General features: G+C 31.2%; 1 protein-coding gene across 1 annotated transcript in view; it reads right to left on the reverse strand.

The window, feature by feature from the left end:
- Positions 1 to 7,154: 7,154 nt before the first annotated feature.
- Positions 7,155 to 13,707, reverse strand: part of LOC129985133 (neuroendocrine convertase 1-like) — an 85,707-nt gene continuing 79,154 nt past the window's right edge. Inside the window, exon 11 of the mRNA XM_056095051.1 lies at positions 7,155 to 10,794. Within this exon, the coding sequence (XP_055951026.1) occupies positions 10,449 to 10,794 (346 nt within the window). The 3' untranslated portion in view covers positions 7,155 to 10,448. The remainder of the gene's footprint in view (positions 10,795 to 13,707) is intronic.

Below are 13,707 nucleotides of genomic sequence, written 5' to 3' on the forward strand. Positions count from 1 at the left end.
TCTTAATTTATAGAATAGTAATGGCGAAAAAAAATATATAAAGATTTTGATCTATTCCAAATCAACTAAGACTTTCCAGCTTATCGAAAAAATTTTTACGGAAAATATAACAGAGATATTAATACTGGACGTTATAGTAAATGACAGAATGTCTCCAGCCTAATTCATTTGCTGTAACTTTAAATCTACGAAAGTGGTCCACTTGAAACTTTCTAGTATACTCTCTAATAAAGGCAAACGCTACGAGTGTTAAAATTTGAATGTTCAAATTTCGCAAATTCTCGCAATGAGCGTTTTGGGCTTCGTAGTATAGTGAGGAAACCGAGTGTGTATTTTCTGTGCTTTTTTATTGATTGATTGAAATCAAAATTTGATACATGATTAGAATTTTGATTACAGAATCAATTACAGAAACAAACTTCATTCATTGTTACACATTACAGTTTCCACATTTATATGCATGCAGATGTACAGGTTACTCTTAGAGCATTAAGATCCTAAAATTATGTATTAAATTCTATTAATGTACCTTTTTCCGTTTTGTAACTATAATGGTAATTTGTACAGGGGCAGACAAATAGGCGAACTTCTTGTGCATTAAATTTTTGTTCAAAATAGAATAGAATTGGATAGAATTTTGCAAATTTTAACAATCCAACTCAAAATATTTTGAATTATCGTGTTCACAGACAGGCAAACATTCTTTTGTTATTTAATGATATTTAGAATTTAGAGATTCATTAAAAATCTCTAGATCGAATCTTTTTTTACTTCGCATACGAGAAACTAAAAATAGTGCGATGTCAGTTTGAATTTCGAGTTAGAAAGTCAACCAATAAGAAATTAAAAAAAGTTTTATACTTAAGAAGAATCCCTTTGAAGTCACCCTGAGAAATATTTTTAAAATTATAAAATACTTAGTTATGTAATGTTTATTCTTTTCGGAACTTTGGGGACAAATTATTCCAACCAAATAATGAAACGTGAAACTAGTTATTCGATTTGACTTGACTACTACAAATCATGAATGATCTAAAAATCAAAATTATAGTTTTTGAAATACTGTAAAAGCACCCAAATATTTCATTCTATAATCTGAAACTACATAATTGATGCAAGCTAATATCAATGATGTATTCATGCAACCGAGTTATCGACGATTGATCGATATATCATATTTAAAGTATATGAAAATATTTTGGGCTTCAATAAAATTTCTGACTCTACTGAAAAAGGATTAAATGATATTTTTAAATTCATTTATTAAAACTAGCACTTTAAATGTTATTGGTCTTAGTTTCCAAGGTTGTGTAGCTTTAATATGAAAGGTGTTGAACACAGCTTTGAAATGAATCCTAGAATATTTTATTTACCTTGAGCTTCTCGTCGTTCATAAGATAAAACCTAGTGTTCATTATACGAGTCATGAATTAGAAGAGTATTAATTTTTTTCAATAAAACTCAAAATTATACATTTTTAATAAAATATGGCAAATATTCTTTAATTTTAGGCATATATTAACAGATTAAAATACATTGGAATAATTTTAAAGTTTTATTGAATTTAAATAAAATTATATATATTTGAATAACTAAAGTTGTTAAGACTTTGAAAAAGTCTTATTTAAAGAAGATATAAAAATGGTGATTATTTATAATATTTATAAACGAAAAATGTTAGCCTTCTGTTTAATTTAAATAAATTTAATGCAACCGAAGAAGCCAAAACTTTAAAACTACAAAAAATTTGTATTTAATGAACAAGATATAAAAACTGAGATGAAATTAATTATAGACTTTAAATACTTACTTCTTTATTCAGTCTTTCGACATTGCGTCAAATTTACAAAAATGATGCAGAATAAATTTTTGAAATTTGAGAGACATTTTTAGTTTGCAGATTTTAACAACACTTTTTAGTCATGAGGAGAAACACGCTTTTCTAAAATAAAATTAATTAAGAGTTATTTGAAATGAGCCATGCGACATGAGCATCCAGTTGATCTTTCAACAATTTCGATTTAGCAATAAGTGCTAAATTCTGTTTATGTTAATGATACAGTGAGATTTCATCATCACAATTTCGAAGGGTATCTTCGTTAGAAATGAAGAAAAAATTTATGCATCATTTAACTAGTTTTTCATTCACAAAATTTTTGTTACATGCGATGATATTTTCGCATCATTATCATTTTATTTTACTTCGTTGCCAAAATATGTTTTTAAAACTGTTCTCAAAATAAAAATTTCTTGATATATTTTCATAAATATTGTTGATAATAAGGATTTCAGCTGCCAGTTTCACCATAAATACGTTTCTGTTGTTCTTCAAATTATTAATTTCATCATGTAAATTTTTTGCGACAATAGTAATTAAAATTAAATGTTTTATATTTTGTTAATTTTGATATATATATAAATAAATGATTTATGATTATTTAAGGTATTTAATAAGTAGCACTTTAAAAAATAAAGAAATGTAAAGATATGATTAAATTTATTTTTTATTTTATTTATTTTGCACACAAAGTATTGAGGAGCAATCGTAATCATCTAATATTTGAGGACAAGATTGACAAATCTCCACCTTTCAAATATTTTTGAGTTCGAAAAACATACTTTTATTATATTTGTCTGTGAACACACTAACTGAAAAATAGGATTAGATAGACAAATGAAATTTGGAATGTGTGGACTTAGATTTTTATCAAATTTCGAATAAAATCTATTCATGAATTTTGAGTACAAGAGAACTTGGCATATCAACAAAACGCAAAGAAATAATTTGTTGACATTTGAGTAATAGGTTTAGCATCTAACATATAGATTCTTTTTGTATTTTGAACCAAATCGATCAGAGGATTGATCATCTGTCGATCTGTATTTTCGCACTCATGTAAACGCAATAAGTTAACAATTCTAAATGCAATGACTTTAATCAATGTCATTCGATGTGTCATCTTGTAATTACAATTGTTGTTCAATGTAAAAATTCGGTTTCGTTTGGTTTCAGTTGATCGGTAAAAAGGCATCTAAAATGCCTATTTGCACAACAGATTCAATAAAAATGCTAGATTCACGCGAAAGATCTATATTTCGTAACTGTTGTTCACCAAAGTGATGCAGGACATTCGAGGACATCCTAGGTCTTCAATTTTATGCCGTGGAAGGGAAATAAGACCTTTATTGGAGATGGTGCGAGAAAGTTTCGGAATGGCCACTCCCTCTAGTTTTTAATCTTATGAAAACTGTGGTGAGAGTGCAATGAAATAGATACTTTCTTCAGATGTTACTAGTCTATTCCACTAATATTTAATAAATATAAAAAAAAGAAGCTGGACAGGAGCCATTGAATCATTCAATATGAAGTATTTAAATAATGTTTATTGCGATTTCTGCATGCTTCATATACGATATAAAATAAAAACCAGTAACACCATATTATTTACGATCATTCTTATATAAAGGGATATTTAAAAAAAATAAATCGATTGTTAGGGAAGTAAAGTGAAAAAGACAGTTGTATGCACCCAAATCTCAAGCCTTTTTTTTTGTTTTTTTTTGTCATAATTTATCTTGCCGCATATGAATATAAAATACTTATAAGACCCTTATTCGAAATGGGGCAAATATTTTACAGAATTAAAAGGGTAATTTTGATTCTAATTTTCCAATCAAACTAGCGAGCATTCCAAACTCATGAGACTAGAAAGCACATAAATTTCATTTGGGTTAGAAAAAGGGTCATTGTGAAAATTTTGAACTTGAAACTTTGAAGCTTGATTAATTCACAAGTCAGATCACCATGTTTGATTGACTGACTTAACATTCTTGATAAACTTTGATATTAAACATTTAGAATGCTTAAAAAGTTTTGCAGTCATTGAACCATTTTTTATACAAGTACTTTTTAATAATAATTTTAATTAAATATAATTTAAATTCTTCATGCGATTATTTTGAGCGGTATTTTTTACTCATAAGACATTCATTTTAATTTCTTTATATTTATGATACGAAATCATAGATGAATTTACTTGGAATTGAAAGTGTTATTTTAGTTTTTTTGTAACATTTATGTCTTAAAAATTGCTTGTTTAAATATTATATTAGATATATCAGAATTAAAGAACTTCGTGAATTTACATTTCTTGGTCGATGAGTGAGACAAGGGAATTACACAATATGGCTCGCATGATTACCGAATTTTAAATTGACTTTTTTTTCTAGAGATGAGTCCGAAACGATAAAGAAATGTATATATCAGGACTGATTGCAATTTTTAACTTAATTTATGTAACTGTTTATGTTGCTCATAACAATACATTAAAAACATTTACATTTTAATACATTTAAAAAAACGGCGCGGACAATCACAGGGCTAATGCAGATATAAAAGAATTGCCAGTTTTGCCATACAAATTGTAAACGTACGCAATACATTTCAATATTTGAATATTGTATTTTTTTATTCTTTTAATAAAGCATCAGAACTATCGTCATATTTCTATGACCAAAAATTTATTCAATAAAATGGCATTCGTCTCTTTTATTGATGCTATATTTATACTTTCTCAAAGCTTACTATTATTGCATTTTCAATAAGTTTATATTTAGAATTTGTTAGTACACTAGTATAAGAAGCTTTAATACGGGTACATTTATTCATCAGAATAAAGAAAGAAACTCACAATTTAAATAAAAATGAAATGAAATTCATTTGTTACAAAACCCAGATAAACAACCGGTATGTTCACTTGATATACATCAAATGCAAAGTTTATAAAGTAGATAAAAAAATATGGAACCCAATTTCGACTATTCTGCAGTATTTCAAAGTAATTCATTTTAATACTTACATTCGATTTTACAGGGCCATGCACTCGAATATATTCGAATTAAAATGAAGTATCATTTAAATTTCAGAATATTATTATAGTAATTTTTTTTCATGCTTCTAACTAACTTGCATGCTAAAGTTTTTTTTAGCGTTACTTGATTGATTGATTCACAAGTCACATCGACATGTTTGATTGATTGACTTAAAATTCTTGATGAACTTTGAGATTAAATAATTAGAATGCTTTAAAAAAATTTGCAATCATTTTGTATATAATTACTTTTTAATAATAATTTTGATTAAGTATCATTTAAATTCTTGATTCGATTACTTTAAACATTTTATTATACATAAGCATTAATTAAAATTTTTTATATTTTTTATATTTAGATCTGAAATCATTGATAAATTTACTTGGAATCGAAAGTGTTAGTATTTTAGTTCTTGCAATATTTGTTTCTTAGAAGTTACTTATTTAAATATTATATTAAATATATAAATTTAAAAAGAGAAAGAGCTTTCAAAATCTGCATAGCTAAACGAACCACTATAGAGCTTAATCCGGTCCAGGACAAGTGCACAGCGACTATTCAATTTTGGAATCCATGGCACATTTTGCAGGAGGAAAAAGGATTTCAGATCATTGATCAGAGTAAGACAGCAATTAGATAATATGCTAAAGATGCGTTATTTACGTAATTGTGAATTGCATAAATTGACTGCATTAATTTATAAAACTTAATTTCGAATAAATATTTCGGTTTCGCATTTCACACGACTGACTTATATCCGCCATCTTCATAACAGTGCCACAAATAAAAGTTACAAAAGCACAGTTCCTTATCCCGTATTCTGTGAACGAGTAACTGTTAATTTTCTGGGACTTAACGAACGAGAACCGCATTCGTGAACGATGCTGTCGCCGTAATTTGATGCATCTACTCACCGATGCGGTAAATGAGTCCGACCTTGGCCGCATGGGGACTTCATTTATCAGATATGTATCTCTGTGAGAAAAGTTGAAACTTTGTCTTCTACCGCAGCGTTAGTTATCAGAAACCAATAATGCATAAAAATTATTCTTTCCGTCAGGCTAATGAATGCCAGTAGAATGACAATGATTCGATATGAATAAAAGGAAGGAAATCAGAAATTGGTTTCGAATTTTCTCCAGAAATGAATAGCATAAAATATGAGTAAGAAATTATTAATTAAACTTTATTTTTACATACATTTTATTAATTTGATTTCTTTGTTGAACTGATTACCATCATAGCTTCGCCAGAAAGAGTGAAGAAATTTGACATTTTATAGAAAATGTCGATAATTTAAACAAACATTTTGGAAAGAAATTTTTTTCAATAGAATAGAACATTTTTACATTATAAAGAAGGGACATATTGTTACATACTGGGGAAATGATCGGATATCAAGATAATCGCATTTAACTATTTCTAATTAAGTATTCTGTAGAAGATCATACTCAATCGTTAACTATATTTTTGCTATTTTCCATGCTTTTTGCAATTTTTCATTCCATTAGGAGGTTTTCACTCCTAACGCTTCCTTACTTGGAGGTTTTCACTTTATTATAATCAGACATTGTTTTCATAAATCTAGAATTCTTCGTTCAAATACAGTTTTGTTTAAAATTCGTATAAATGAATTAAGAAGTTATTAAAATAGCTCTTAAGCTTCGGTCTAGCGGAACAAGACGGTTACCTAGAATCTTATTTTATAAATTTAAAAATTAGCAAAAAATATTTATCAAGACATTGCAATTTTTTTAAAAAGATCTTTACCCATATTTTGTCTTTTTTTTAAATTTAAAAACCACAAATGGAGCTTATTTCTTTTCAAGCACATTAAATATTAACCAATTATGATATAAATTCTTGTAGTTTTATCAAAAGAAAATTATGACCGGTATAGCCTGGTTGGTAAGGCGTTGGATTCGCATCCCTTGGGTTGTGAATTCGAACCCCGCCTGCCGAAGACTCCTCGTGTGTGTGGTGGCTTGTGTACGCATAAATGTGTCGTGATCATAAAGTCCTTCATGTTCAGAGTAATACCACAGAGGGTATTGGTTCAGAGGTGATCGTTTTCTGATTCAGGTCTAAATTATGATCTGTGGTTGAGTGAATGAAATGTATCAATGAAGTCCACGTAAAAAGGGTTGTGACGCGTGAGTAGCTAAGACGTACTCTTGGCCCTTGATGGCGCTACTGAAAAACAACAGACGCTCTCTCGGCTTAAAATCGCTGACTTCGTCAGTGGGCTTGTCTATGACAAGTGCCATTAGAAACAACAACAACGAAAATTATGGCAATGCTGAAGTAGTAGTTTAATTTAGAAGGAAATTTAAATGAATGCTTGTGAATTGTTATAAATTAGGAAAGTGGTAGGATATCAAGAGAATTTCATTTAACGATTCCTAAATAAGCTATCATTTTCTGTTAAAAGACTAATTTATACTCAATTATTGATACTCTATATCTTTGTTATTTTTCATGATTTTTGTAATTTTCCATGCCATTAAGAATCATTTTATTATAATCAGATATTACTTCCATAAATCTAGAATTTTTCATTCAAATACATTTTTGTTGTTTAAAATTCGTATAAACGAATTAAAAATTATTAAAACACCTCACAGATTGCGGTTCAGAGAACAAGGCGGACCCCAAACTAGGAAATTGAGGTGGCTCATAAAAATTATCAATTCCATTTAGTTTTATCAAAAGAAAATTATGGGAATGCGGAAGTGATGATGTCGTGTCCGCGTTACCACGGAAAGGGGGTGCAGTAGCTTCTGAGGGTAAAGAACCCTGAGCACCCGAGGGCAGAAGTCTGACTTCTAGCTCATATGAAGATGAATCTCACACATTCGCTTGCACAACCCCTTTTTACAGAGCAGCACATTCACCCACCTCACAGATAGTACACAGATGAAGAACTATCATGCTCGAACCGGAATTCGAACCCGGGACGCCCAGATCATCCTTACTGAAAAACAAGAGACGCTCTCTCGCCTTAAAATCGCTGACTTCGTCAGTGGGCTTGTCTAAACTACAACGAAAATTGTGGTCAATGCTGAATAGTAGTTTAATTTAGATGGAAATTTAAATGAATGCTTATGAATTGTTACATATTAGGAAAGTGGTCGGATATCAAAAGAATGCGCTACCCCTATGCAAGGACGCCGGCTGTGGAAGTGATAATTCAGTAGATAAAAGAATCAGCGCCAACCTCTCCATACGCTTCCATCTTCGTACAGCGAACTCAATAAAGCTAGACCAAAAAATGAATGAATATTAAATAAGAAGTGCAATAAATAATCTGCAAGGCACCTGATTTTTTTTTTATGGTTTGCATATAATAAACTAATTCCTTCTGAAATTTTCCATCTGAACAACAACGTGCTTTTGAAATACTTGGCGTGCATTTTCACAATGTAATTATTAATATGTTTCTTAAAATAACATCGTTACGATGACATATTATATGAGACATTAAATTGTGGAAAAGGAAATACTCTACATTAAAGACAAATTAAGTACACTTGACCTTAATCATGATAATGACGAGACATCTTTAGTCAGACGAAACTTTGATATTGACTCATTTCAGGCTTAAATAATCATACTTTGTTTATCAAATATTTTAAGAATTTTATCACAACAAGAAACAAGAATGATACAGTTCGTCAACACAAACAATGGACACTTCTGTAACTTTTTTTATTTATTATCGCATCTTCACAAAATTGATGTCAATGGAAATGGTTTAAAATGACGTTTGCTTAGACAGACAAATTGATTTATCGAGTTGGTTAACTAATATCACAAATTTTTTTAATTACTGAAATCAAGATTTTTTAATAATTCGATGCAGCCTTTTTATGTGTTTCAGGCCTACCATTATTATTTGGGGCATGTACACAAATTTTTGGATTTCAACATTTTGCATGTTTCTTGATCTCATGCAAAAATTTTACCGTCGTTTAAGTTCCTGGGAATCTTTTTGAACTGACATTCAAATTCAGAAAATCGAAACCTTCTAAATCTTATTTTTATCTTTTACAATTTTTACTTTTATGCCAGTTTTTCTCTCTATTTTTCTCTCAAAAAAGTATTGCTACCATTAAGTCAGAAAATTCAATTTCGAGATTTTTGAAGGAACTCTATATTTTTCAAACCTATTTGAGTTATAAAAATACATTTTTGGAATTATGTCTGCATATCTATCTGGAACAAGGTAACGTAAAAAATTATTCAACTAGACGAATAAAATTTGGTATATGATATTCGCATCATATTTGTAGATTTCTATCGAATTTTGAACGAAATCCATGCACAAGAAATTAACCTAACTATCTATCCGAGTACAAATGAACACTATAACTGCAAGATACAAAGATTTTGATGGATTAAACTTGATGCATAATTTTAACATTTTGTAGATCCATATTGTAACATTCCCCGTTTCCCAGTACTGATAAGACATTTACAGCCAGCTGTGTCGTCGCTGTTACTTACTAAGCCCCTCGAGATAGCCAGATGGTGGATCTTTACACCTGGGTGGTCTCGTATCCGTTCATTAGCGACTATAATGAAAGACCACATGTGGAATTCCTCGCCCAAGAGGTATTGATAGTACCTCCAAAGAGAAAAGGGTGTCCAAACATCTGGATGTTAGATGTTTCTCTTTGTGAAAGGACCTTCCCACGACCCACTGGCGCCGCTGAGAGAGCATATGGCTGAACCCCGATTGCCCGAAGGAGAGCTCAAATGACCAATGTAAATTAAGAGGTGGAGTTTATCGCCGAAATAAAGCGCGGAGATTTTTTTTTAGAGAGGAGAGAAGAAACGAATTGCAGAGGACGGTTGGACTACGCCCACGAGTTCGGAGTCTGAGAAACTACCCCTGGATTTGTCGTGCTGACATGATAGAGAACTGAGTTCCAAGAAAAACCTTCGACTTTGACTGTTGTATCTCCTACTACAGGTGTAAATATCTATTTATTTAACCAAGATTAGAACAAGTTGTTCTTTGTATATATAGGGCTGTAAAATAAAGAATTGTCTGGAAATTCTGCTTCGTTATTTGATTAGTCTAGATCAGGACATTACAATATCCAATTTTGAACCAAATCTGTACTTTCTTGTACAGGTGCACGCAATAATGCTACCCGACCAAAAGATCTTCTATGTAAATATATGGGCTGTCTTCAATTAACCGCTCAACAAAGATTGATACAGACCAATGCAGTAGATGACGTCACGGTATCTCCTCACCACTTGTTCTGCGAAACTTTGCTCGTAGATGGAGTCTCTTTTTTTATATTTTGTTTCGCTCATTATGAGAAGTGTTCGTTTAAAGAGAGTCGACTGTAATTATTAATATGAAAGGGCACATCATTACTCCTTACAATACAATATCCCCCCCCCCCCAAGAAGGAGACTCTTATAAAGCAGATCACAATAGATACCAATCTCCATACATAAATTATTCTTTATTACTCGTTCGCATTATTTTAGATTCGAAATAAAAATTGAGTTTCGCCCACTAAAAAACGTTCTAATTGCAAGTTGGTCTATTATGGTCATCACCTAATCGTACCACGTAGTATCAATGAGAAATAGTCCATCACCCCTTGCTGCCACCCTGCCCGATTGGAAATCTTCAGAGTCCACAATCCTGCAGGGTCCTCGTCCCAAAAGTGCAGGGATACAAATTCCCAGAGAAGAATTCTTGAGGTTCGATTATCTCGGGGTCTTCGGGTCAAAATTTGGGATACAGTCCCTGAGGGTGATTGTAGGAACAATTCCAAATCTCCGCAGCGAGGATGAATGATGCTCACTGTGGCCGTAACTGACTCTAGGCGGTCCACTTGTATTGTCGATTTCTCAACGAGCAAAGGAACTATGGTGTCCCGATGTGGTAAGATGTAGCTGGAAAAGAAAGACATCTATGAATATCCAATTATGAAAATGAAAGTTATTTTTTTTACAAGTTTTGATTTTTCAATTTCAGTGTATTAGTAATTTCTTTTTGACTGAGATATACAAATCTTCAACTTAAGAAAAAAAATTTTTCAATTAATATAACTTCTATTAAAAAAGCTGAAGAGGAATTAACTTCAAATCATAGCTTCATTCTTCTTCGTAATTAAGTAAAACATTCCATTTTTTGCACTTTTTAAAATCTTTTTGTTAAATCCATGACTACGAAGAAGGAAGAAAGCGAGAAAAAAAGAGCATGGGAATTCACTCAGGCTGTATATATATATATATATTGTTACTAATCTGTGAGGCGGCTTCCCAGCATAGTTGGTTCCATAGGAGGTCCCAGAGCTTGGCGACAAACTTGGCGACTTTGGTGCCAAAATAGATTATACCCGAAACATCGAGAATTTTCCCGATCCGTACAGTAGGAACCGAGATACGCCTCGAACGTTCCTGATTGGTTGAGAGGTTTCTAGCCCCGCCTTCTGAGACCTATAACAGAAGCTGCAGCTGCCGGGGAGTGTCGTGAATTGAGGAGTCGTAGTCGGAAGCGACAGAGAAGAGTTGTCAGGATCTACGCTAAACAACTGGCCTTCCAGAGATAAGCGGAGCAGCGACGGAGTGAAGCTAGTGCTGAACTAAGCTGTGCGCTACTGTCTGCAGTAGAGTCTGGTTGTATGCTGCACGTCTCGGCTGGAGATAATCGTCTTCTATGATGTATATAGTTGTCATCTTTGTGCTGTCCTGTGTGCCTTCGTGTAAATAAACGTCGTTGTTTTATTTTCTACTGCCGTCTGCTGATTGAGCGTTCTCCACACCATATAACTTCCACTATCCAAACGAACCCCGGAAATTTCGTAACAATATATATATATACACAAGCTTCAAACAATTATTTTGCCGAAATTTAACCAAGAAACATTCATTTTAGCATGGTTTTCAAATGATACTGCTCACTTTGGGCAATTAATAAAGTGAAATTTCGAAAAACTAAATGTCCTTGCAATATCGAAGTTAAATTGCTTTTTTATGTTTGAATTTAAGTAGTTAATTATATGGAAGAGGCAACATGAATTTAATGCATGCATTTTTTATTCTTAATTAACGTTTAAACATTCAAAATTTGCAGATTGAGTTGCAATTATGTTCTTAAAAAGTAAGGAAGTTTTTTTTTTTTTTTTTTTTTTTTTTTGAAAATGGCTTTTATTTCTAAGAACTGTTATGTGGAATACAAGAGAACTGGAATTTTATTATTCAGAGTTTAGAGATCATGGTATACTAAGAACTTTTAGAGAGCAGAAATCTTAATTATATATTTAAATATATTGTATACCTTGGTATAATTTCGATTTGAATGAAACAATATCATAAGAATTTTCAAAAGAAAATGTATCTTTGTATTATTAAAATATCAAAGTATAACTATTCAGTATGTGAAAGATCAACAACAATAGAAGCAAAATTCCCAAAACTTGAAAAGAACTTCTGGTGACTTACTTCTTGGGATTTAAGCAGAAATGTTTAAAAATTATTTACCTTCCTCTTGGCGGTTTTTTTTCAGAGTCACTTGGCGATATACTAAATTTTATTCCGTATGCCAAACTAAAACATTCTTTACTTTCTATTTATATTACTTTGATTACATGCTACCCATTTTTCAGAGTCACTTGGCGATGTACTAAATTTTATTACGTATGCCAAACTAAAACATTCTTTACTTTCTATTTGGATTACTTAGATTACGCGCTACCCATTTTTAACTTGCTGAATTCTTATTTTTTTAACTATCAACGAAATAAATTATATATAGAAATGCATATATATCTGTTGAAGAAATTTCTAATAGCCTTAAAATGCTGGTTATATTTTGTTACGGCAGCTCCTCTTTTGGAGCTGCAGATGTACAGTATTTACTAAATTATTTAAAAATATTATTTTAACATAATTATATTTTATGCTGGATTTTCTATCTATTCATTACGAGATGCGGAAATAGTAATGCAGTGTATAATGCAACGCTCTGTGAGCAAGGGCAATCGAAATTTTTAGTTTCTCCTCAATAACTTCAAAGTTTATTTTTTCTCGAAAACCATCGCATCACATTATAATTCAAGCAATAAGTATTTCAGAGATATCAGTTTTATTTCTGAGTATTTTTTCTTTAATTTTAATAAATTTTATAAGTTAATTTCAAATGTAATTCGTAATAATTGTTGCTATAAAATAGCAATCAATTTTGTTATTTCATCTTATTTCTGAAGCGGGTATTTTATTTGCCTGTATTATTTTTATGATAAAACATTTATCAGGATATCAAATTCAAAGTCGAATTTACGTTTTTATTTTTAGACTGGAATTCTTTCTGTAAATCAAACGTCGTAACCAGCGGAAGTGGTCTCCTCAAAATATTCTCGCATACTCCCTAATAAAGATGTTATCCCAGAAGAAACGTCCTGCATAGCCCTGGTGTACAATAGTTACGAAATATTCACTTTTGGCAAGAATATAGCATTTTCACTGAATATATTGTGGGATCCTTGGCGAGATATTTGGCGATTAGTTCCCATGGTATCCGAAAATCGAATTTGTATTTTAGATGCGTTTTCCCCAACCGATTGAAACTAAAAATTGACTCAAAATTACACTTGCAATCACAAAATCCCATGCCAGATTTGATATATTTGAGTCATTACGTTTTAGAGTTATCACTTGTACGTGTCTCTGAGAATAACGAACGACATAAGGTCAATTCTTGTTAAATTTATTTCAAAATTTCTCATACCTTATATTCAAACAGCCGGACGGACAGATGTCCTCTTGGAGGATTTTCCTAAACATTTTATAGAAATCAATATATTT

This window comes from Argiope bruennichi, chromosome 9 (assembly GCF_947563725.1).
Source record: "Argiope bruennichi chromosome 9, qqArgBrue1.1, whole genome shotgun sequence".
Lineage (NCBI taxonomy): Eukaryota > Metazoa > Arthropoda > Arachnida > Araneae > Araneidae > Argiope > Argiope bruennichi.